Source organism: Oncorhynchus gorbuscha, unplaced genomic scaffold, assembly GCF_021184085.1.
Source record: "Oncorhynchus gorbuscha isolate QuinsamMale2020 ecotype Even-year unplaced genomic scaffold, OgorEven_v1.0 Un_scaffold_9:::fragment_2:::debris, whole genome shotgun sequence".
In the NCBI taxonomy this organism is placed as follows: Eukaryota; Metazoa; Chordata; class Actinopteri; order Salmoniformes; family Salmonidae; genus Oncorhynchus; species Oncorhynchus gorbuscha.
In genome coordinates, this window is record NW_025745667.1 from 73373 (window position 1) to 98555 (window position 25183).

At 42.6% G+C, this 25183-nt stretch overlaps 1 protein-coding gene across 1 annotated transcript; it reads right to left on the reverse strand.

Moving 5' to 3' along the window:
- Positions 1–1972: 1972 nt before the first annotated feature.
- On the reverse strand, positions 1973–10722 carry LOC124019396 (zinc finger protein 287-like). Its single transcript, XM_046334711.1, has 2 exons — positions 10479–10722; positions 1973–3774 (listed from the first exon to the last, which is right to left on the reverse strand). The coding sequence occupies exons 1-2, from the start codon at positions 10669–10671 to the stop codon at positions 2759–2761; spliced, it is 1209 nt and encodes a 402-aa protein (XP_046190667.1). The 5' UTR covers positions 10672–10722; the 3' UTR covers positions 1973–2758.
- Positions 10723–25183: the final 14461 nt, after the last annotated feature.

Consider the following 25183-nt stretch of genomic DNA (forward strand, 5'->3'; position numbering starts at 1 on the left):
ATGAATATGGTGGTCTCAATTTTTTCGATTTTCCTACTTTGAATAATAGTTAAGATAAATTGGGCTAAACATTTTTTAAAGAATCCAACTTCAATTTGGAATTTCATCCCTCATTACATCTTCTCCCGTTCAATTTGTAAGTCGCTCTGGATAAGAGCGTCTGCTAAATGACTTAAATGTAAATGTAAATGTAACTGTAACATTGATAAGACTCCTGCAAAATTATCTGCTTTTCATAAACAAGTATTCATAGCATGGTCGTTAATATATAAACATAATTTTTCCTCGCATAGGTATTTAATTTGGAACAATAAGGACATTTTGTATAGAAACAAGTCTTTATTTTTTAAGAACTGGTTCAATAATCATATCCTGCTGGTGAGTCAACTTTTTAATGCAGAATGATTGTTTCTCAATTATGAGGAAATGTTATCTTGTTACAATATCCCTGTAACACCTAGAGAGTTCGTCTTTGATGCTATTCCATCTGGAACTCTCATGTTATTTAGAGGTGTAGCCAGACCTCACCTTCTTGACCTACCCTCAATTAATCCAGTTGACTCTCCAATAGGGAAAATGTGTTTCTCCTTGCTCCCTCAGAACAACAGATCTATACATGCTTTATTTCAAAGGGATATTGTATTCATTCCTTATATCACAACTTACTGGAATACATTGGTCACTAATATCTGTTGGAAAAAAGTCTGGTTATTACCACACAAATACTTGTTAACAAGGTCAAGGTCTCTTTCAGAATGATCCATAAGTACTACCCTGAAGAAACTCAAAAAAATACATTAACATTGATTATACTTTTTGTGTTGAACATCCAGAAAATGTTGCATTTATTTTGGCATTGTCTATATGTAAAACAATTATGGAAAGATATTCACAGTACATTAAGCCGTACATTAAGACCATTCTACATTATTCTAATAAGAAAGCTGTTAAAACAATCAATATGGTTGTTTCTTTTAAGGTCTTTGTATAATCTGTAATTTGTTGTACCCACTAGCATATGTTATCATTGTCTATTTATATACTTATTGTATGTATACACACAAAAAAAGAAAAAAAAGGTTATTTGATTGAAGAAGTTTCGTAATGGTTAGGATGTTACGAAAGCACTGATACAGTATAAGAAGAAAAAAGTTCGTCAATTTACATCAGAGTAGTGTCTGTTCACACGTGCATCTGACCTCTCATTGGCTAGAATGGTATCACCTGATCTTGGCTCCTCCTCCCGCCTGCCTTCCATCTTTGAGGACATGTACATATATTGTAGCGGTCACTCAACTATATTGTCAATATAATAGATAATCTTTGCCCATAGTCCTTCTCTGGTGAGAGTTTGGTACTGGAAGTTCCTCCTGCGTGTGTGAGAGATACTGTTTGAGAAGAAATGTTTAGGGTGTGGTCCATTGTTTATGAAAAGGTATGCGTTGTTTGGCCAGCAGTGAGTTTGATGTTTGACAATATTTAATGTGTACAGTATGTAAATATGTTTTCAGTTGGTTTCATTAGAGAGGCTTTGCTGGCTTCAAGGTCCAAGTGATTTATTGGAAGAGCCCTCCCTTACAGTGTTTGTTTTTTGAAGATGTATTTGTATTCGGGCAATTCCATGGTAATAGAATTATACAGACTCTTTTTAAAGTGAGATTATTTTCATGTTAAAATGTGTCAAACAAAAATCATTGATGCAAAAAAAATATATATATATTTTTACAAACCGTACAACTCTCTGGGGACGACGACAATGGAAATAGTCTGGGTAGCCATTTGATTAGGTGTTCAGGAGTCTTATGGCTTTGGGGTAGAAGCTGTTAAGAAGCCTTTTGGACCTAGATTTGGCGCTCCAGTACTGCTTGCCGTGCGGTAGCAGAGAGAACAGTATGACTAGGGTGGCTGGAGGAAAGAGAAATCAGAGGAAAGAGAAATGTGCAGGTAAAAGACACCTCACGATATACATGTGTTATCAACATTTATTCTGTTATACAAAAGGCAGATAAAATGTACAATCTCTGGAAAAACACATTTCTCAAGCTTCATTCATATGAATGGGTCTACATGAACATATTACAACACATTTTCTTAATTGTCAAAACATGGAAAACAAAATAGATACAAATATTTTCCCCTCAAAGAGTGAATATAGGCATCAAACATCGGTAATAACAAAAATGGTAAGATTCCTTCAGCTCCTGAGACTAACAAAAATCAACTGTTATTGTGAAAACTACTTTAACATCAAACAAGATATAAAGTAGCAGATTTCAACATTTAACAACACATTTAACTCTAAAACATGTTTTATGTACAGATGGAGGACATAGGTTCAAATCTCTGTGTCATCCTATAAGTAATGAGCAGGAACTGCTGTTGCTCAAAAATCCACTAGTTGCTGTTAAATAGAGATGGAGAGTTTGTATGTTCAAGCAGTAATTCAGTCATATCTTATTCACCCAAGAGTTGTGTCCTGAGAGACATCTCCTCTCACACATGGAAGTTAGAACATGACTCTCAGTCTTCTGTCTCCAGACCTTTCCCAAACAGCACATTATCATGTGTTCTCCTTTGTCATGATTGTTTATGTAACTTTGTAGGAGTTCTATCATTTTGAGAACTCCTGCAATCATTGCACCTGTACAGTGGTGCCTTGGTATGTCTTTGATTGTTATTTAATGTACCTGATTGGGAAATGCATTTTCTACTATGGTCATTAGTATGGTCTCTCCCCTGTGAGTCCTCATGTGCATTTTCAGATTGGTGCCAGTGCTGAATCTGGTTCTCCTTTTTCTCCTGTGTGAATCTTTATGTGCACTGACAGATTACTGGCAACGCTGAATCCTTTTCCACAATCAGGACAGAGATATGGTTTCTCCCCAGTATGGGTCCTCATGTGTCTTTTCAGATCTCCAGTCTGCATGAAGCATGTACCACAAACAGGGCAGGAAAAAGGTTTCTCCCCTGTGTGGCTCCTCATGTGCACTGTCAGCTTACTGTTCTTGCTGAACCACTTACCACAAACATGACAACACAACCTAGCTGCAATGTGAGTTTGGAGGTGCTCTTTCATACCTTCTGTGGACTCCATATGCTTTCCACACACTCCACAAAGTGTTTCTTTATCCTTAGTATGAGTTTGAACATGTTTCATCAATGAGCCCATGTAATGAAAATACTTACCGCACACCTTACAACAAGGAGTAGCATGACCTTGACTGGGTGATTTCAGGAGGGACAACTGAGTAGATTTCTTACCCTTAGTGTTGATACGGGACCTTTGTCCTTTTACCATATCTGTTCTCTTTGATTTGACTTGCTTAAAACCTGATGGAAGTCTTGTATTCTCCATACCAATTTGAACTGCAGAACAGACTGGATTGACTGCAGAGAGGGGCTGAGAGACACTGGTTGGTTCTGATTCCCTATAGTCCTCTCCATCAGGTTCTGTTTTGATCTGTTCAGTTACAGTACTGGGTAGAATGTCTCTCTCTTTGTTTCCTTCCTTTTGGGCTTGATAAATATTTGAGAGCCGAGTTGGGTACTCCACACAGTCACTTTTTACACAGGCAGGAGTGAATATGTAATCTTTAGTAACAGTCTCAATCCGTTGAATCTGCTCTTCCTCCTGACTGGTCCGGAGTTCCTCCTCTTCATCTTTAAATTGTATGGTTTCTGGGTCCTCCTGCCCCAGACTGGGGCTCCACTCCTGCTCATAGTGCTGCTGCTCCGGGGGGATCTCCGCTTCAGAGACAGAAAGCTGCTGGAAGTCTGGAAGAAGGATAAGACGGAAAATTTAACAACATGTATGTAACAAGGTAGGAATCAAAGTATTGGTCAGTGTTTCATGTGGGACCCTAATTAGTGATCAACTTGGGAAATGTATAAAAGCACCCCATAGTCCTCCTCAGGTGAGAGCTTGGTACTTCCTGTATGTGTGTATTTTAAATAATGTAGTAGTAGTAGTCATCGTAGTCGTGTGTCCGCCCCGTCTGCCGAAGTTGGGACTTGGGAGTGTTCAGAATCATTCCGGTTTTACCAGAGTAATTGTACATTTTCATTGAAAATCACGACAATAAAATGTATTGTAGCAGTCACCCTGGCCTGATATTGGCTACACTAGCTACTTCCCTCTCCTTACTGCAGGACAGCAGCCGGCAAGCAGGAGCGAAGGACACACTGCCACGTGTTGTTGTGTTGCCAGGTTGCAGCTAAAACTCTCCCCACTGAGCGTTAGACTGTATCACGGTGACATCCAGAAGATTTGCAATATTACTAATGATTTCTCATGTAGGCAGCTATCCTACTCGAAATATAAAATCAGTGGGATGGAACAAATTGGCTACGTTAGCTAGCGGGTGGTGATCTAGCTGCCTGATGGTTCCCACTGGGCAGCAGTTGCTTCAACAGTGGCAAGCAACTCGATACAACACCGTTGCACTGGTCATTCACACCGGTTTGTCGTTACGTTAGCTAATTGTCATGTCACGGTGACATCCAGATGTTGACCAATACTACAAGTTATTTCTCCCTCACCCATTGAAATTTACATCACAAGTTTTAACTAGTGCCATGCTGCTGTTGTTGCCAGCTAGCATAAACCAGCTGAATAAGTGCATCGACAAAGTCGTCCCCGGAGTGACCATGCATAAATATCCCAACCAGAAGCCATGGACTACAGGCAACATCCGCATTGAGCTAAAGGCTAGAGGTGCCGTTTTCAAGGAGCAGGACACTAATCTGGATGCTTATAAGAAATCCTGCTACGACCTCAGAAGAACCATCAGTCAAAACGTCAATACAGGACTAAGATTGAATCATACTACACCAGCTCTGACACTCGTCGGATGTGGCAGGGTTTGCAAACTATCACGGATTACAAAGGGAGCAGCGAGCTGCCCAGTGACACGAGCCTACCAGATGAGCTAAATTCCTTCTATGCTGGCTTCGAGGGAAGCAACACTGAACCATTCATGAGAGCTGTTCCGAATGACTGTGTGATCATGCTCTCCAAAGCAAACGTGAGTAAGACCTTTAAACAGGTCAACATTCACAAGCCTGACCCAGTCTGTAATACCTACATATTTCAAGCAGACCACCATAGTCTGTGTGCCCAAGAGCGCCAAGCTAACCTGTCTAAATGACTACCACCCCGTAGCACTCATCTGTAGCCATGAAAAGCTTTGAAAGGCTGGTCATGGCTCACATCAACACCATCAGACACCCTAGACCCCCTCCAATTCATATACCGCCCCAACAGATCCACAGATGACACAATCTCTATTGCGCTCCACACTGCTGGACAAGAAGAACACCTAAATGAGAATGCTGTTCCTTTAATTCTGAGCGATTGTCAAAACCATAGTGCCTCCATGCTCATGACCCTGGGTCTGAACACCTCCCTCTGCAACTAGACCCTGGACTTCCTGACGGGCCGCCCTCAGGTGGTGAGGGTAGGCAACAACACGTCCGCCATGCTGAACCTTAACACGGGGGCCCCTCAGGGGTGCGTGCTTAATCCCCTCCTGTATTCCCTGTTCACCCACGCCTGCTTGGCTGCGCACGACTCCAACACCATCATTAAGTCTGCTGATGACATGACAGTGATTGGCCTTATCACGGACGACGAGACTGCATATATGGAGGTCCGTGACGCCAGGAAAACATCCTCTCCCTCAACGTCAGCAAGACAAAGGAGCTGATCGTGATCTACAGGAAATGGAGGGCCGAGCACGCCCATCATCCACATCGACGGGGCTGTAGTGGAGTGGGTCAAGAGCTTCAAGTTCCTTGGTGTCCACATCACTAATGAATTATCATGGTCCACACACACCAACACAGAAGTGAAGAAGGCACGACAATGCCTCTCCCCCCTCAGGAGGCTGAAAAGATTTGCCATAGGCCCTCAGATCCTCAATGTTCTACAGTTGTATCATTGAGTGCTCTTGACTGGCTGCATCACTGCTTGGTATGGCAACTGCTTGGCATCTGAGTGCAAGGCGCTACAGAGGGAAGTACACTGCTCAAAAAAATAAAAGGAACACTTAAACAACACAATGTAACTCCAAGTCAATCACACTTCTGTGAAATCAAACTGTCCACTTAGGGAGCAACACTGATTGACAATAAATTTCACATGCTGTTGTGCAAATGGAATAGACAACAGGTGGAAATTATAGGCAATTAGCAAGACACCCCCAATAAAGGAGTGGTTCTGCAGGTGGGGACCACAGACCACTTCTCAGTTCCTATGCTTCCTGGCTGATGTTTTGATCACTTTTGAATGCTGGCGGTGCTTTCACTCTAGTGGTGACATGAGATGGAGTCGACAACCCACACAAGTGGCTCAGGTAGTGCAGCTCATCCAGGATGGAACACCAATGCGAGATGTGGCAAGAAGGTTTGCTGTGTCTGTCAGCGTAGTGTCCAGAGCATGGAGGCGCTACCAGGAGACAGGCCAGTACATCACAAGACGTGGAGGAGGCCGTAGGAGGGCAACAACCCAGCAGCAGGTCTGCTACCTCTGCCTTTGTGCAAGGAGCAGCGGGAGGAGCACTGCCAGAGCCCTGCAAAATGACCTCCAGCAGGCACAAATGTGCATGTGTCTGCTCAAACGGTCAGAAACAGACTCCATGAGGGTGGTATGAGGGCCCGACATCCACAGGTGGGGGTTGTGCTTACAGCCCAACACCGTGCAGGACGTTTGGCATTTGCCAGAGAACACCAAGATTGGCAAATTCACCACTGGCGCCCTGTGCTCTTCACAGATGAAAGCAGGTTCACACTGAGCAAGTGACAGATGTGATGGATGCCGTGGAGAACGTTCTGCTGCCTGCAACATCCTCCAGCATGACTGGTTTGGCGGTGGATCAGTCATGGTGTGGGGTGGCATTTCTCCATGTGCTCGCCAGAGGTAGCCTGACTGCCATTAAGTACCGAGATGAGATCCTCAGACTCCTTGTGAGATCATATGCTGGTGCGGTTGGCCCTGGGTTCCTCCTAATGCAAGACAATGCTAGACCTCACGTGGCTGGAGTGTGTCAGCAGTTCCTGCAAGAGGAAGGCATTGATGCTATGGACTGGCCCGCCCGTTCCCCAGACCTGAATCCAATTGAGCACATCTGGGACATCATGTCTCGCGCCATCCGCCAACGCCACGTTGCACCACAGACTGTCCAGGAGTTGGCGGATGCTTTAGTCCAGGTCTGGGAGGAGATCCCTCAGGAGACCATCCACCACCTCATCAGGAGCATGCCCATGCGTTGTAGGGAGGCCATACAGGCACGTGAAGGCCACACACACTACTGAGCCTCATTTTGACTTGTTTTAAGGACATTACATCAAAGTTGGATCAGCCTGTAGTGTGGTTTTCCACTTTAATTTTGAGTGTGACTCCAAATCCAGACCTCCATGGGTTGATAAATTTGATTTCCATTGATCATTTTTGTGTGATTTTGTTGTCAGCACATTCAACTATGTAAAGAAAAAAGTATTTAATAAGAATATTTAATTCATTCAGATCTGGGATGTGTTATTTTAGTGTTCCCTTTATTTTTTTGAGCAGTGTACATACGGTCCAATACATCACTGGGGCTGAGCTCGCTGCCATCCAGGACCTCTATACCAGGCGGTGTCAGAGGAAGGTCAAAGACTCCAGTCACCCTAGTCATAGACTGTTCTCTCTGCTACCACATGGAAAACAGTTTAATGCACAAAGTCTGGCACCAACAGGACCTGAACAGCTTCTACCCCCAAGCCATAAGACTGCTAAATAGGTCGTTTGGATAGCTATTGGTTATCTTCATGGACCCTTTTTGCATGAACTCCTTTGACTCATCACATTCACTGCTGCTATGGTCGATCTATCCTTTTGCCTAGTCACTTGATCCCTACCTATATGTCGCTAGCGTAACACAGTTTCTCTGGACCCTCCCGTAATGCTAATGGGTAAATGTTTATTAGTAGGCCTATTTGGTCGTCATTTTCTCATGTTAAGCCTAACATTTCATGAAGTTATTCACTGTCGTATTGCTGACATTTTAGACTGCTGGTGGCAATTATTCAATTACTTGGTTCAGTAATTAAAAGTAGTATATTCAAACATTGTAAGATAAATATCCGATGCAACATCATACTAATCAGCTGCCAATTTATATTTTTTATTTATTTTATATATATACACTGAACAAAAATATAAAAAGCAAAATGTAAAGTGTTGGTCTCATGCTTCATGAGATGAAATAAAAGATCCCAGAAATAATTCATATCCACAAAAAAACATGTCAAATTTTATGGACAAATTTCAAATCCATCCACCTGACAGGTATAGCATATCAAGAAGATTATCATTACACAGGTGCAGTTGTGGTATAAACAGCATGATCATTACACAGGTGCACCTTGTGCTGGGGACAATAAAAGGCCACTCTAAAATGTGCAGTTGTCACACAACGCCACAGATGTTTCAAGTTGAGGGAGCGTGCAATTGGCATGCTGACTGCAGGAATGTCCACTAGAGCTGTTGCCAGATAATTTAATGTTAATTTCTCTACCATAAGCCACCGCCGTCATTTTAGAGTATTTGGCAGTATGTCCAACTGGCCTCAACTGTAGACCAGATGGTCCTGGGCTGGCATGGTCACTCCACATTCGGCTTCTTCACTTGCGCCACCCAGACAGCTGATGAAACTAAGGAGTACTTATGTCTGTAATAAAGCCCTTTTGTGGGGAAAAACTCATTCTGATTGGCTGGACCTGGCTCCCAAGTGGGTGGGCCTATGCCCTCCCAGTTCCTTATATGAACTGTAACTCAGTAAAATCGTTGAAATTGTTGCAAGTTGCGTTTTATAATTTTGTTCAGTATACAACTGTCCTGTATAGATAGGCTGCCTGAACTTGCATGACATGAGCTGTCCTCGCACTCTCTCCAAACTTGGATAGAAAGTTGTGTAAAACCAGTTAAAAACAAAAATATATATATATACACATATATACACACACACACCCCATCAACTTAGTGGAATCAGCTATTTCAGTCACACCCGTTGCTGACAGGTGTATAAAATTGAGCACACAGCCATGCAATCTCCATAGACAAACATTGGCAGTAGAATGGCCTTACCAAAGAGCTCAGTGACTTTCAACGTGGCACCATCATAGGATGCCACCTTTCCAACAAGTCAGTTTGACACATTTCTGCCCTGCTAGAGCTGCCCGAGTCAACTGTAAGTGCTGTTATTGTGAAGTGGAAACGTATAGGACAGTTTAGCAGTGACGTGGTAGGCCATACAACTCACAGAACAGGACCACTGAGTATGTGTAGCGTGTAAAATGTTTTGTCCTCAGTTGCAACACTCACTACCAAGTTCCAGACTGCCTCTGGAAGATACGTCAGCACAAAAACTCTTAGTCAGGAGCTTCATGAAATGGGTTTCCATTTGCAGAGCAGCCGTACACAACCCTAAGATCACCACTCACAATGCCAAGCCTGGGTTGGAGTGGTGTAAAGCTCGCTGCCATTTGACTCTGGAGCAGTGGAAATGCATTTTCTGGAGTGATGAATTACACTTCACCATCTGGCAGTTCGACGGACGAACCCTGGCGACAGATGTGTGTTTTATTAAGACAGTATGCATATTTTCCCTGTTTTCTTGCACCGACGAGCCATTAAATCACGTTAAGGAGGAAACACCTTTGCAGCCTGAATGGACGACGTACAGAACGGTCACCGGGGAGACACGAGTGTATTACCGGCTGGGCACATTAATCCCAGACGATAGTGAGGATCAATGGAATGCTCCTCAGAGGAGAAAAGGGAGGACCATCCTCCTCAGTTCATAAACATAAAAATTGTGAAACATAAAAGTTATCCTTTTTAGATCAAACCACACAAAAAATATTAACGTTGTCAAATAATTGATTAAAACCCAGTTTTACAATGAAAGTCAACAGTAGTCTCAGCAGCACTCTGTAGGGCTGCTATGAAAGTGAACTGTGTTTGCATGTGATGAGTTTGCAAGGCGGTATTGCATGTATCACTGTCTGTCACCTTGATTACTCAATTATCTCGACCTGTGCACCTACATTGTAAACTTTCATTCAGAGGCTAGGTTGTAGCAACCTCATGATGGGTCCAGGGAAAATTCGAGCATCATGTAGTAGCCTAAACCTTTTGATGTTACATTGAGCTGGGTGAACGGAATATGAATGACAGTCATCCGATATGTTGTAATAGAAATTAGGCCATTAACATCCTCCCTCATCTTAAACGGCACTGATCACGAATGGTGAGGATCCAAAGCGCCCACCCTAGCTAGGCTTGTTGAAATTAAATGGAACAACTGCTGGCATTAGGTCATTTAGGCATACCCGATCATTTTCATAGTACACTTCCTCTAAAAATAACCAACTCGGGCATTGCTCCTTTAATTTCGTAAAATTGAGTTTGAGTTAGACAAACGTCATGAGTAACAAACCTGCTCTGTGTAGGTTTAACGGTATCTCAGGTTGAAGAACAATGTCGAGCAGCCTCTGTAGACGGACAACTTCCTCCTGATACTCTGCTATCATTTTTTCAACGACCCCGAATATCTCATCAGCAGCAGCTGTTAATCTATCGTTGAGAAAAACCCTCAACAACTGCATTTTAGACATATTTAAAGAATACATTAGCTAGCTAAGTGGCTGTGCTGTTTTCATCCCATCCATGTCCGTGCAAAAACAACAACATCCGGCATTACTAAGTAAAAACGGGAATCCACTGTTCGTGCACCTTCAAGTTAACAGATTTTGCGCTTTCGCCACCTACTGGACTGGAGTGTAAACATGGCCAATGTACTGAGTAGCACGTGTCAAACTCATAACACCGAGGGCGGAGTGTCTCCGGGTTCTCTCTCCTGTGTCTGTAAATTCACTCTGGTTATCTACTCCGATTTCAGGAACTCCCCTGGTTGTCTAGGGGTGCATTCGGAAATTCACTCTGGCTATCTACTTTGATTTCAGAGCGCACTCGTTCGAGTGTGCCAGAGCGCAGAATAACTGATGAATTTACAAACGCTCAAAAGCAGTTGAATATGGCCGGTGTCAGTAAACGTTGGCAAAAAAAATGCGTAATTAAATTGTTGCAAGCAGCACAGTTACAGTCACTAACGCACTGGATAACATGATCATAGCCTAACCAGCTCTGCTAGGTCGAGTAAAATGGTAAGAGTAGGGGTTCTCTCATTTGTGTCTGGAAGTAGCTAGCAAGCTAGCCAACACCAGCCAGTTAGCTTGACTAACATTGTGAGGTCAGAGCGCTCGCATCAATCCTACTCCTCCGCCAGAGCGCTCGGATCAACCCTACTCCTCCGCCAGAGTGCTCGGATCAACCCTACTCCTCCGCCAGAGCGCTCGGATCAACCCTACTCCTCCGCCAGAGCGCTGGAGCAGGATCAACCCTACAGGTCCTCCGCCAGAGCGCCTCGGATCAACCCTACTCCTCCGCCAGAGCGCTCGGATCAGGTGGACCCTCCTCACTCCTCCGCCAGAGCGCAGCAGCATCTGGATCAACCCTACCTCCTCCGCCAGAGCGCCCTAGCCCCCGACACATAAACTACTGCAGCATAAATACGGATCAACCCTACTCCTCCGCCAGAGCGCTCGGATCAACCCTACTCCCTCCGCCAGAGCGCTCCAACCCTACTCCTCCGCCAGAGCGCTCGGATCAACCCTACTCCTCCGCCAGAGCGCTCGGATCAACCCTACTCCTCCGCCAGAGCGCTCGGATCAACCCTACTCCTCCGCCAGAGCGCTCGGATCAACCCTACTCCTCCGCCAGAGCGCTCGGATCAACCCTACTCCTCCGCCAGAGCGCTCGGATCAACCCTACTCCTCCGCCAATGCTCCGAGAGCAAAATGCTCTGAATTTAGGAACGACCAGAGCGCACTATGCGCTCACTCTGACATTCCAGATGTAATTTACGAACACCCTAGGTCTTAATTGAATCAAAAAACCTTCAGACCCTCCATGGAATGAGTTTGACATCTATGTAGCAGCACATGTACTAGTAGTAACGGTTATCAAAATGTTTTTAAATTATAAAACGCAATTCATTACCCTCTCTCCTTTGTAGCGAACTAGCTAACCTTAGATCTTTCTGTCGATCAGAAGCAAAGATGGTTATGTGTTATGTACCGCCGGATTGTAACCACTACTTTGATAAGCACACATGCATTTTATCGTTTTCCAAAGTGTAGCTGGAGCCGTGTGATTAGGTAAGCCATGGTTGTTGCTGCTAATGAGCAATGAGGTTAGGTTAACGCTCTGCAGTTAGCTAGGTTCTTATGAATGTTAGCTAGAAACCCACCGAATGTGTTACGTGTACAACGCACAATACCGTCCTTACAAGTAAAACTAAAATCAGCATAGGCTACCATAATGACTGTTGTTACCTTTTTATTGACAAGTATTTAGTGATTTAGCCAGCTACTTTTTCACGTGGTCACATGCTAGCTAGCGTTAGCCCACCAGGGAATGGATATTTAGCTAGCTAGTTAACGTTAACTCACTGTTTTTGTAGTCAGACTTGCTAGCTAACGTTAGGCTGGCGCCATGGCAAGAATAGTTGGCCATCTAGCATGTCACCACTTAGAAAAGTCTGACTAGAAAAACGTTAAGCTAATGCTACCTAGCTAGCTAAAGCCTGGTGGGCTAGTGAGTTAGGCACCTTGGTTGGCTAGTTAGCCACATTAGCCAAAGTTGACTAGTTAGCTGACAACGAACTTATGGGATCAATGTTTTCCCATAGAAATCAAATGTTTTTGTTTCACGAGTGCATCTGTTGTACATGACTAATCAAAAATGACTGGTGAATTTAGTTATACATGTCAGCAGGGGTGGCAATTAAGCTAGCCAGAGTCTAATACTGACACAGCAGAAAAATCAAGATAGCAGATGTTCTGAAAGAGCTGCAAAACCTGGACCCGTACAAATCAGCTGGGCTTGACAATCTGGACCCTCTATTTCTGAAACTATCCGCCGCCATTGTCGCAACCCCTATTACCAGCCTGTTCAACCTCTCTTTCATATCGTCTGAGATCCCCAAGGATTTGAAAGCTGCCGCAGTCATCCCCCTCTTCAAAGGGGGAGACACCCTGGACCCAAACTGTTACAGACCTATATCCATCCTGCCCTGCCTATCTAAGGTCTTCGAAAGCCAAGTCAACAAACAGGTCACTGACCATCTCGAATCCCACCGTACCTTCTCCGCTGTGCAATCTGGTTTCCAAGCCGGTCACGGGTGCACCTCAGCCACGCTCAAGGTACTAACCGATATCATAACCGCCATCGATAAAAGACAGTACTGTGCAGCCGTCTTCATCGACCTTGCCAAGGCCTTCGACTCTGTCAATCACCATATTCTTATCGGCAGACTCAGTAGCCTCGGTTTTTCGGATGACTGCCTTGCCTGGTTCACCCATTACTTTGCAGACAGAGTTCAGTGTGTCAAATCGGAGGGCATGCTGTCCGGTCCTCTGGCAGTCTCTATGGGGGTGCCACAGGGTTCAATTCTCGGGCCGACTCTTTTCTCTGTATATATCAATGATGTTGCTCTTGCTGCGGGCGATTCCCTGATCCACCTCTACGCAGACGACACCATTCTATATACTTCCGGCCCGTCCTTGGACACTGTGCTATCTAACCTCCAAACGAGCTTCAATGCCATACAACACTCCTTCCGTGGCCTCCAACTGCACTTAAACGCTAGTAAAACCAAATGCATGCTTTTCAACCGTTCCCTGCCTGCACCCACACGCCTGACCAGCATCACCACCCTGGATGGTTCCAACCTTGAATATGTGGACATCTATAAGTACCTAGGTGTCTGGCTAGACTGTAAACTCTCCTTCCAGACTCATATCAAACATCTCCAATCGAAAATCAAATCAAGAGTCTGCTTTCTATTCCGCAACAAAGCCTCCTTCACTCACGCCGCCAAACTTACCCTAGTAAAACTGACTATCCTACCGATCCTCGACTTCGGCGATGTCATCTACAAAATTGCCTCCAACACTCTACTCAGCAAACTGGATGCAGTTTATCACAGTGCCATCCGTTTGTCACTAAAGCACCTTATACCACCCACCACTGCGACCTGTATGCTCTAGTCGGCTGGCCCTCGCTACATATTCGTCGCCAGACCCACTGGCTCCAGGTCATCTACAAGTCCATGCTCCGCCTTATCTCAGTTCACTGGTCACGATGGCAACACCCACCCGTAACACGCGCTCCAGCAGGTGTATCTCACTGATCATCCCTAAAGCCAACACCTCATTTGGCCGCCTTTCGTTCCAGTTCTCTGCTGGAGACTTTTATCTCCCTCACCAACTTCAAACATCTGCTATCTGAGCAGCTAACCGATCGCTGCCGCTGTACATAGTCTATCGGTAAATAGCCCGCCCATTTTTACCTACCTCATCCCCATACTGTTTTTATTTATTTTATTTTATGCTTTTTTGCACACCAATATCTCGGCCTGTACATGACCATCTGATCATTTATCACTCCAGTGTTAATCTGCAAAATTGTAATTATTCGCCTACCTCCTCATGCCTTTTGCACACAATGTATATAGACTCCTTTTTTCTACTGTATTTTTGACTTGTTTATTTGTTTACTCCATGTGTAACTGTGTTGTCTGTTCACACTGCTATGCTTTATCTTGGCCAGGTCGCAGTTGCAAATGAGAACTTGTTCTCAACTAGCCTATCTGGTTAAATAAAGGTGAAATAAAAAAATAAAAATGTTGCCTTTACAAACATCGCATTCCACAGATGTAGGACCTGAATGTAAAAATTGTTGGCTGCTGGCCAGTGCCCAAAATCCTTTGTTAGATTACTGCATGTCAGTCCCTTTCAGATGATCCCCCTATCACTGTTGGTCCTCCTCAGTGACCACGGCTGAGGGTTTTAATTCTTGATACTACCCACCCCGCATGCGGGAGCGTAATCATCGCCTCAAACGAATTAGCATAACGAGGTGTTTTTCACATATCTATTCCATAATATAATCTGTCGGGACAATTGGTTTCTCATTAGAAGCGATTGGAATAATGGCTACCTCAGTACTTTACGCAAGATTTTCTGCGTGAGCCATCATGTGACCACTTGCTCAATGGGGTCCCTTACGGCTATTCTTCAACATAAATGCGTAAAAAGATGTCACAATGCTGTAGACACCTTGGGGAATACGTAGAAAACGTAAGCTCATCCGTAGCCCATTCACAGCCATATAAGGAGTCATTGGCATGCAGGGCTTTCAAAATATGGAGCACTTCCTGGTTGGATTTTTATCTGGGTTTTGCCTGTAACATCAGTTCTGTTGCACTCACAGACAATATCTTTGCAGTTTTGGAAACGTCAGTGTTTTCTATCCAAAGCTGTCAATTATATGCATAGTCCAGCATCTTGTCATGACAAAATATACCGTTTAAAACGGGAAAGTTTTTTTATCCAAAAATGAAAATACTGCCCCCTAGTTACAAAAGGTTAACTTTCCTCTTGAGAATTTGAATCAGAAGTAGTCGTATGACTCATTGCAATATTTCACCTCTTTGGGCAAATAGGACCCTAGCTTGTCCAGATCATCTAGTTGAGCATTCCAGATAATTCCTCCATTCCAGCAGAAATGTCTCATCCACATAGTCAGATTTTAGATGTGCAGATAGCCCAGTCTATTTTAACAATACAATAATCAAGTCTGAAGAAGCTGTTTATTGGGAAACGAGAACAAACAATGAGGCATGAGGATTGGGTGTTGAGGGACCACTTGTCACATGGTGGGTTTGTGACATGATAAACAATGCATTTTCTGCCATGATAAAGATGTTGATACAGCATTGAAAAAGACCCACCACTGACTAAATCTATATTTGTTTTCCAGACCAACAGGAGTGCATCCCTCAGACCATCTGGTGCATGGACATCCTGTGCCAGTTTGATCCAGTTGTGGAGACGACAGCACATCGAGCCTGTGGACGAACAGGTCAGTAACTCATCAAATATGATACAATATTGTGTAAAACAGAATTTGTATATGTATTGAAAAACTCAAAGTAGAAACAAAAACAATGTGCATAAACTATTTATAAGTTATTTACAGATGTTCACTGTTGCAGTGCCAACTTTGGGAGCATGTGGTCCTTGAAAAACTCTGGTGACTGAGGCTTTGGTGGTCCACACAATGAATAAGAAAGTGTCCTTTCCAGTGTTGTGGAGCTGCCCTTAACCTGCTGCCAGTAAGGATGGTATTCACGGAGGCTGTAAGACCCTCCCTTCTGGATATAGAAATCCTTCGACTTCACTGCCTCTTCAATGTTAATGATTGTATAATTGATTAAGTGTCTATTTCCTTGTAGGATGTTGACAGCCTTTTAGAAAATTGTTTATTGCAAAGATGCTCAAACTTAACTTAAACATTTTCGACTAAAATTATATACCCAAATCTAATTGCCTGTAGCTTAGGCCCTGAAGCAAGGATAAGCATATTCTTGGCACCATTTGAAAGGAAACACTGACGTTTGTGAAAATATGAAAGGAATGTAGGAGAATATAACACTATAGATCTGGTAAAAGATAATACAAAGAAAAAACAAAAGGTCTTTGGTATTTATTTTGTACCATCATCTTTGAAATGCAAGAGATGGGCCATAATGTCTTATTCCAGCCCAGGTGCACTTTAGATTTTGACCACTAGATGGTAGCAGTGTATGTACAACGTTTTAGACTGATCCAATCAACCATTGCATTTCTGTTCCAAATGTTGTATCAAGACTGCCCAAATGCGTCTCATTTGTTTATTAATAACTTTAAATATTCAAAATTGTACACTCTCCTCAAACAATATCATGGTATTATTTCACTGTAATAGCTACTGTAAATAGGACAGTGCAGTTAGATTAACAAGAATTTAAGATTTCTGCCAATATCAGATATGTCATGGGAAATTTTCTTGTTACTTACAAGCTCATGCTAATTGCATTAGCCTATGTTAGCTCAACCGTCCAGTGGACGGGACACCGATCCCAAAGAAGTTTAGCTACACTCATGACACAGAATCAATTTTATCCCTCATGCTGGCCCTGACCAAACTGGTAAGTTTCCCCTCACTATAGCTGCACTCTTCCACATTGCCAGACTTACAGTTGAAGTAAAAAAAAATACATAAACAAGTTTTAATGACTCCAACCTAAGTGTTTCAAACACTCCACCAATTTCTTGTTAACAAACTATAGTTTTGGCAAGTCGGTTATGACACCTATTTTGTGCCTGACACAAGTAATTTTTCCAACAATTGTTTACAGACAAATTATTTCATTTATAATTCACTGTATCAGAATTCCAGTGGGTCAGAAGTTTACATACACTAAGTTGACTGTCATTAAACAGCTTGGAAATCATGGCTTTAGAAGCTTCTGATAGCCTAATTGACATAATTTGAGTCAATTGGAGGTGTACCTGAGGATGTATTTCAAGGCCTACCTCAGTGCCTCTTTGCTTGACATCATGGGAAAATCAGAAAAAATTGTAGAACTCCAAAAGTCTGGTTCATCCTTGGGAGGAATTTCCAAACGCCTGAAGATACCACACTCATCTGTACAAACAATAGAACACAAGTATAAACACCATGGGACCACGCAGCCATCATACCTCTCAGGAAGGAGACGCGTTCTGTCTCCTAGAGATTAATGTACTTTGGTGCGAAAAGTGCAAATCAATCCCAGAACAACAGCAAAGGACCTTGTGAAGATGCTGGAGGAAACAGGTACAAAAGTACCTATATCCACAGTAAAACGAGTCCTATGTCGATATAACCTGAAAGATCGCTCAGCAAGGAAGAAGCCACTGCTCCAAAACTGCCATAAAAAGCCAGACTATGGTTTACAACTGCATACGGGGACCCCAAAGATTGTACTATTTGGAGAAATGTCCTCTAGTATGATGAAACAAAAAATATAACTGGCCATAATAACCATCGTTATGTTTAGAGGAAAAAGGGGGACGCTTGCAAGCCGAAGAACACCATCCCAACCGTGAAGCACAAGGGTGGCAGCATCGTGTTGTGGGGGTGCATTGCTGCAGGAGGGACTGGTGCACTTCACAAAATAGATGGCTTCACGAGGGAGGAAAGTAATGTGGATATATTGAAGCAACATCTCAAGACATCAGTCAGGAAGTTAAAGCTTGGTCACAAATGGGTCTTCCAAATGAACAATGACCCCAAGCATATTTCCAAAGTTGTGGCAAAATGGCTTAAAGACAACAAAATCAAGGTATTGAAGTGGCCATCACAAAGACCTGACCGCAATCCAATAGAACATTTGTGGGCAGAACTGAAAAAGCGTGTGCGAGCAAGGAGGCCTACAAACCTGACTCAGTTGCACCAGCTCTGTCAGGTGGAATGGGCCCAAATTCACCCAACTTATTGTGGGAAGCTTGTGGTAGGCTACCTGAAACGTTTGTCCCAAGTTAAGCAATTTAAAGGCAATGCTACCAGATACTAATTGAGTGTATGTAAACTTCTGACCCACTGGGAATATGATGAAATAAATAAAAGCTGAAATAAATCATTCTCTCAACTATTATTCTGACACTTTACATTCTTTAAATAAGTAGTGATCCTAAATGATCTAAGACAGGGATTTTTAATCTGATTAAATGTCAGTAATTGTGAAAAACAGAGTTTAAATGTAGTTGGCTAAGGTGTATGTGAACTTCCGACTTCAACTGTATTATCCCTTTTAATGCTCATCCTTGAAAATTGACATAAGGTCTGAAATAGACACCAAAGTCGACATACTGTACAAACAATTATCTAGGCTATGTAAAACAAAATGATTGTTTGATTTATTGCTCTGATAACTAGCTAGCTAAAGTATAGTCTTCTGCTAGCTAAAACAGAGAAAGGAGACGCAAAGTTCATGGGTTGGGCACAAAGGTCTCTGAAGGCGCTCGTGAACTGTAGCTGAAAGTGTCGGCTAGAGATGGCGTGCAGGAGCTTCCTGTCTCAACGTCAACAGTGAAGAGGCGACTCCAGGATGCTGGCCTTCTAGGCATAATTCCACTGTCCAGTGTCTGTGTTCTTTTGCCCATCTTAATATTAATTTTTTTATAGGTCAGTCTGAGATATGTCTTTTTCTTTGCAACTACCTAGAAGGTCAGCATTCCGGAGTCGCCTCTTCACTGTTAACGTTGAGACTGGTGTTTTGCAGGTACTATTAAATGAAGCTGCCAGTTGAGGACTTGTGAGGCATCTGTTTCTCAAATTAGACTCTCTAATGTACTTATCCAAATGAAAGTGACTGCTTTATCTGCCTTTACAATGAAAACTAGTTAGAAAATGTGAACATACACTGAGTGTACAAAACATTAAGAACACCTTCCTAATAATGAGTTGTACCCCTTCCTTTTGCCTTCAGAACAGCCTCAATTTGTCGGGGCTTGGACTCTACAAGATGTCAAAAGTGTCCTTTGGGGGGTGGACCATGCTTGATACACAAGGGAAACTGTTGAGCATGAAAAACCCATCAGCGTTGCAGTTATTGCCAAAGACCGATGTACCCATTCAAAGCCACTTACATTTTTTGTCTTGCTCATTCAACTTCTGAATGGCACACATACACAATCCATGTCTCAATTGTATCAAGGCTTAAAAATCATTCCCGTCATCTACAGGGATTTACATGAATTTAACAAATGGCATCAATAAGGGATCATAACTTTCACCTGGTCAGTCTATGTCATGGAAAGAGCAGGTGTTCTTAATGTTTTGTACACATTGTATATTTTATGTAAACGAGATGTATGTTTCTGGATGATGTGCCATGCTGCCTTGTTGACAAAATGACTGAATGGTGCAGTTTACTGTTCTATTAGAGAAGGGCACTCCTCCCTCACCACTTTTCCCCGGTCATGTCACAGGCCACAGACCGGTGCACCACGGCTCAGGTTAATAGAACTCTCACTGTTTCTCCCATGTGAGCCGTCATGTGTATCTTTTGATGTCCAATCAGATTGAAGCCTGGCCATAATCAGGGCAGTAACAGCCTGATTTCTCCTCTGTGTGAATCCAAATGTGCATTTTCAAATAGTGCCTGTAGCTTTTGCCACAATGACTGCAATGTTATGATTTCTCCCCTGTGTGGAGTCCCACTCTGATTGAATGTTTTCCCACAATCGGGGCAGTGATATGATTTCTCCCATGTGTGGCTCCTCATGTGCACTGTAAGTTCATTGTTTAAGGTGAACCATTTACTACAAATATGACAATAAAACCTGCAAAAAATCTGCAATGTGAGCTTGTTTCCAGGTGACTACCTCATGAAGCTGGTTGAGATAATGCCAAGAATGTGCAAAGCTGTCAAGGCAAAGGGTGGCTACTTTGAAGAATCTCAAATATGTGTAACACTTTTTGGTTACTATATGAATATGTTATTTCCTATTTTTGATGTATTCACTATTATTCTACAATGTAGAAAATAGTATGAATTAAGAAAAACCCTGAAATTAGTAGATGAGTCCAAATGTTGACTGATACTGCAAATCATTGGTTGAGACACAGCATACTCTTGAATACAGGGTGGGTGTCATTTCAGTGAGAAATATAATTCATAGAATCAACCTATCCCTTTAGACAACTACAATCATTGAAAATGTAAATGAATTGAAATGTTAAGTTTCAATTCACACCACAAATCTTGAATGGGAATGTCTATTCTATTATCAGGTATGAAGGTAAACCCCAGATGCAGAAAACGTCAAATAAACATTAGCTTAATATTCCAACAGGGGCAGGCAATAGACAGGTCAAGGCAGGCAGGGGTCAGTAAACCAGAGGTGGGGCAATAGTACCGGGCAGCAGCCAGGCTCAGGGTACGGCAGAGGTCGGTAATCCAGAGAGGGGCGAAGGTACAGGTCATCAGGCAGGCTCAGAGGCAGGCTCAGGGGCAGGCAGGCGGGCTCAGAGTCAGGACAGGTCAAAACCAGGAGGGTGAGAAAAGAGAGACTGGAAAAAGCCGGCACTGCCCCACAAACCACTAGTTGACTTGAACAATAGACAAACAGAGAACACAGGTATAAATACATAGAAGATAATGGGGAAGATGGGCGACACTTGGACGGGGTGGAGACAATCACAAAGACAGGTGAAACAGATCAGGGTGTGACAGCTATGGAAGACTGCCAATATCATTTTAAACAATGTGTATTTCCATTTAAGACAACATTCTCTGATGGGTGGCCAACCATTTTTGTCGTACCATTTGTAAGTTTACATTTCAGTTTACATTTCAACATGACACCCACTGTGTATTCAAGATTATGATGTGTCTCAACCATAGCAGGCACAACACATACTCCTCAGATGATGTGACATCTGTATGATTTCATACACAAATCATTAGGGCTGTATGTATTTTTAGATATTGGCCTATTGTAAATGTGTATTATTGAAGCATCACCATTTTATTGCAAAAATAAATACAAATGCACACCACTTTAAGGTACATATTCATTTGAAAGAGGTAATGAATGAATTTCCTATTGATCAGCACAACAATTTATTAAACCATTTATTTTATCTAGTGATCCAACAATCATTTGGTTATTTATTAGCCATAATAAAACCAACTATTCATTCTAAATGTGAAGTGGTAATCTGATCTCTTATTCAAACTCAGCTTGCAAGCTTATCATGATGTTTGCACCTACTCATCATTTCATGTCTTAACCCAAAATTGGTTTAGGCCTACTCTAATAGCTGCATTGTACACAAACAAATTGACACAGCTTGATTTTAGATTTTTATTTTCAAAATCCACAAGTAAAACATACAGTTTCACAGAAATGTTCTCCAAAATGTTTATTTTTGAGAAAATTTTTTTTTTTTTTAAACGGTTTGGCTGACTTAAGAAACTGATTTAAAATAACTACTTTATTTGGCACTTAGGAACTTACTATGGGCATTTATTTATTTAACTTATTTAACATGTTGAGATGAGAAAACGTGTTTTAATTGGAATTGGGCTGCCTGAGTAAACGCCAACAGTAGGTTGATTTACTTTACCTTAAAACCAGGAACACTGATAACGTGGGCAGTGTTTATTATAGCCTTGAAGTCCACCTTTTGGTATTTTTTTGACCAGTTTCCATTTTTGTACAGCAAAACATGTAATAATTATTGATTGAACTTACATGCCACTGTGATAGAAACCCTAAGCGCTTTACAATGTAAGCAGGAAACACCACCCTAACCCCCTTCGCCTACATACTCTTGAAATAAGTGCACCCATTTCAAGTTACATCTTCTTCAACTTCATTGAGAAACATTCCATTGTTATTTAGTACTTCAACATTCATGAACTGAAATGATCTGTCTTTGAACATCCTGCCTTCTAGTTCATTCCAGCAGCATATCTCTCTTTGGCTTTTGTTTGTCTTTCCCATGATGGCATTCATTCATCTTTGTGCACACAACTTGGGAACACCATTGATTTGAAAACCTTTACTCACCCAACTGTTTTTTTCCCTGTCTAAGGTTATGCATCTGTTGAAGATCAAGAGTGTGACATATTACTACCAGAATGAGAGGGTTGTAGGGAAACAAACAACGTTGCTCTACCAAATAGAATAACGCTGTGCTTGGAATAGAATCCCTTAGCTAGCTAATTTTAGATGAGAGTAGCAAAAGTTAGCTAATAGTAATCTCGAAAAGAAAAGACAACTCATCCTTTTGCGCCAAACGTTTGTCCTTTTTCAATGTTAGGAACTTTAGTGACGTTGACCATTCTTGTTCCCGAATGTATTTAGTTACTTGGTCCTCTAACGAACTCGAAAGATACATCGCCTTCAGAAAGAATTCACACCCCTTGACTTTTTACACATGATGTTGTGTTACAGCCTGAATTAAACATTTATTACATTTAGATATTTGGTCACTGGTCTACACCTGATACCCCATAATGTCAAAGTGGAATTATGTTTTATAAATGTTTAAAGTTGAAATATCTTGAATCAATAAATACTCAACCTCTTTGCTATGGCAAGCCTAAATAAATTCAGGAGTAAACAATGTGCTTATTAACAAGTCACATGATGAGTTGCACGGACTCACTTTGAGTGCTATAATAGTGTTTAACCTGATTCTTGGAATGACTACCTCATCTCTGTACCAGACACATACAATTATCTGTAAGGTCCCTCAGTCGAGCAATGAATTTCAAACACATTCCACTGTCTTACAAAGGGCAGCTATTGGTAAATGGGTAAAAAAGAAAGAAGCAGACATTGAATATCTCTTTGAGCATAGTGAAGTTATTCATTACACTTTCAATACAACCACGTCAATACAACCAGCCACTACAAAGACATAGGCTTCCTTCCTAACTCAGTTGCCCAGAGAGAAAGGAAAACGCTAAGGGATATACTACAATGAGGCCAATGGTGACCTTCCAGACTTTAATGGCTGTGATAGAAGAAAACTGAGGATGGATCAACAAATCAAATCAAAATCAAATTTATTTATATAGCCCTTCATACATCAGCTGATATCTCAAAGTGCTGTCCAGAAACCCAGCCTAAAACCCCAAACAGCAAGCAATGCAGGTGTAGAAGCACGGTGGCTAGGAAAAACTCCCTAGAAAGGACAAAACCTAGGAAGAAATCTAGAGAGGAACCAGGATATGTGGGGTGGCCAGTCCTCTTCTGGCTGGAGATTATAACAGAACATGGCCAAGATGTTCAAATGTTCATAAATGACCAGCATGGTCCAATAATAATAAGGCAGAAAGGTTGAAACTGGAGCAGCAGCACACCCAGGTGGACTGGGGACAGCAAGGAGTCATCATGTCAGGTAGTCCTGAGGTATGGTCCTAGGGCTCAGGTCCTCCGAGAGAGAGAAAGAAAGAGATAATTAGAGAGAGCACACTTAAATTCATACAGGACACCAGATAGGTGGTGAGGGTAGGCAACAACATCTCCTCCCCGCTGATCCTCAACACAGGGGCCCCACAAGGGTGCGTTCTGAGCCCTCTCCTGTACTCCCTGTTCACCCACGACTGCGTGGCCACGCACGCCTCCAACTCAATCATCAAGTTTGCGGACGACACAACAGTGGTAGGCTTGATTACCAACAACGACGAGACGGCCTACAGGGAGGAGGTGAGGGCCCTCGGAGTGTGGTGTCAGGAAAATAACCTCACACTCAACGTCAACAAAACTAAGGAGATGATTGTGGACTTCAGGAAACAGCAGAGGGAACACCCCCCTATCCACATCGATGGAACAGTAGTGGAGAGGGTAGCTAGTTTTAAGTTCCTCGGCATACACATCACAGACAAACTGAATTGGTCCACTCACACTGACAGCGTCGTGAAGAAGGCGCAGCAGCGCCTATTCAACCTCAGGAGGCTGAAGAAATTCGGCTTGTCACCAAAAGCACTCACAAACTTCTACAGATGCACAATCGAGAGCATCCTGGCGGGCTGTATCACCGCCTGGTACGGCAACTGCTCCGCCCTCAACCGTAAGGCTCTCCAGAGGGTAGTGAGGACTGCACAACGCATCACCGGGGGCAAACTACCTGCCCTCCAGGACACCTACACCACCCGTTGTTACAGGAAGGCCATAAAGATCATCAAGGACATCAACCACCCGAACCACTGCCTGTTCACCCCGCTATCATCCAGAAGGCGAGGTCAGTACAGGTGCATCAAAGCTGGGACCGAGAGACTGAAAAACAGCTTCTATCTCAAGGCCATCAGACTGTTAAACAGCCACCACTAACACTGAGTGGCTGCTGCCAACACACTGTCATTGACACTGACCCAACTCCAGCCATTTTAATAATGGGAATTGATGGGAAATGATGTAAATATATCACTAGCCACTTTAAACAATGCTACCTTATATAATGTTACTTACCCTACATTATTAATCTCATATGCATATGTATATACTGTACTCTACATCATCGACTGCATCCTTATGTAACACATGTATCACTAGCCACTTTAACTATGCCACTTTGTTTACTTTGTCTACACACTCATCTCATATGTATATACTGTACTCGATACCATCTACTGTATGCTGCTCTGTACCATCACTCATTCATATATCCTTATGTACATGTTCCTTATCCCCT

Bases quoted from the DNA above. Each gene is read 5' to 3' on its own strand.
- LOC124019396 (XM_046334711.1), bottom strand. From the start codon at position 10,671: ATGTATTCTTTAAATATGTCTAAAATGCAGTTGTTGAGGGTTTTTCTC. The intron at 3,775-10,478 runs GTTTGTTACTCA...TCCTTCTTCCAG, and splicing joins GTTAAACCTACACAGAGCAG to ACTTCCAGCAGCTTTCTGTC.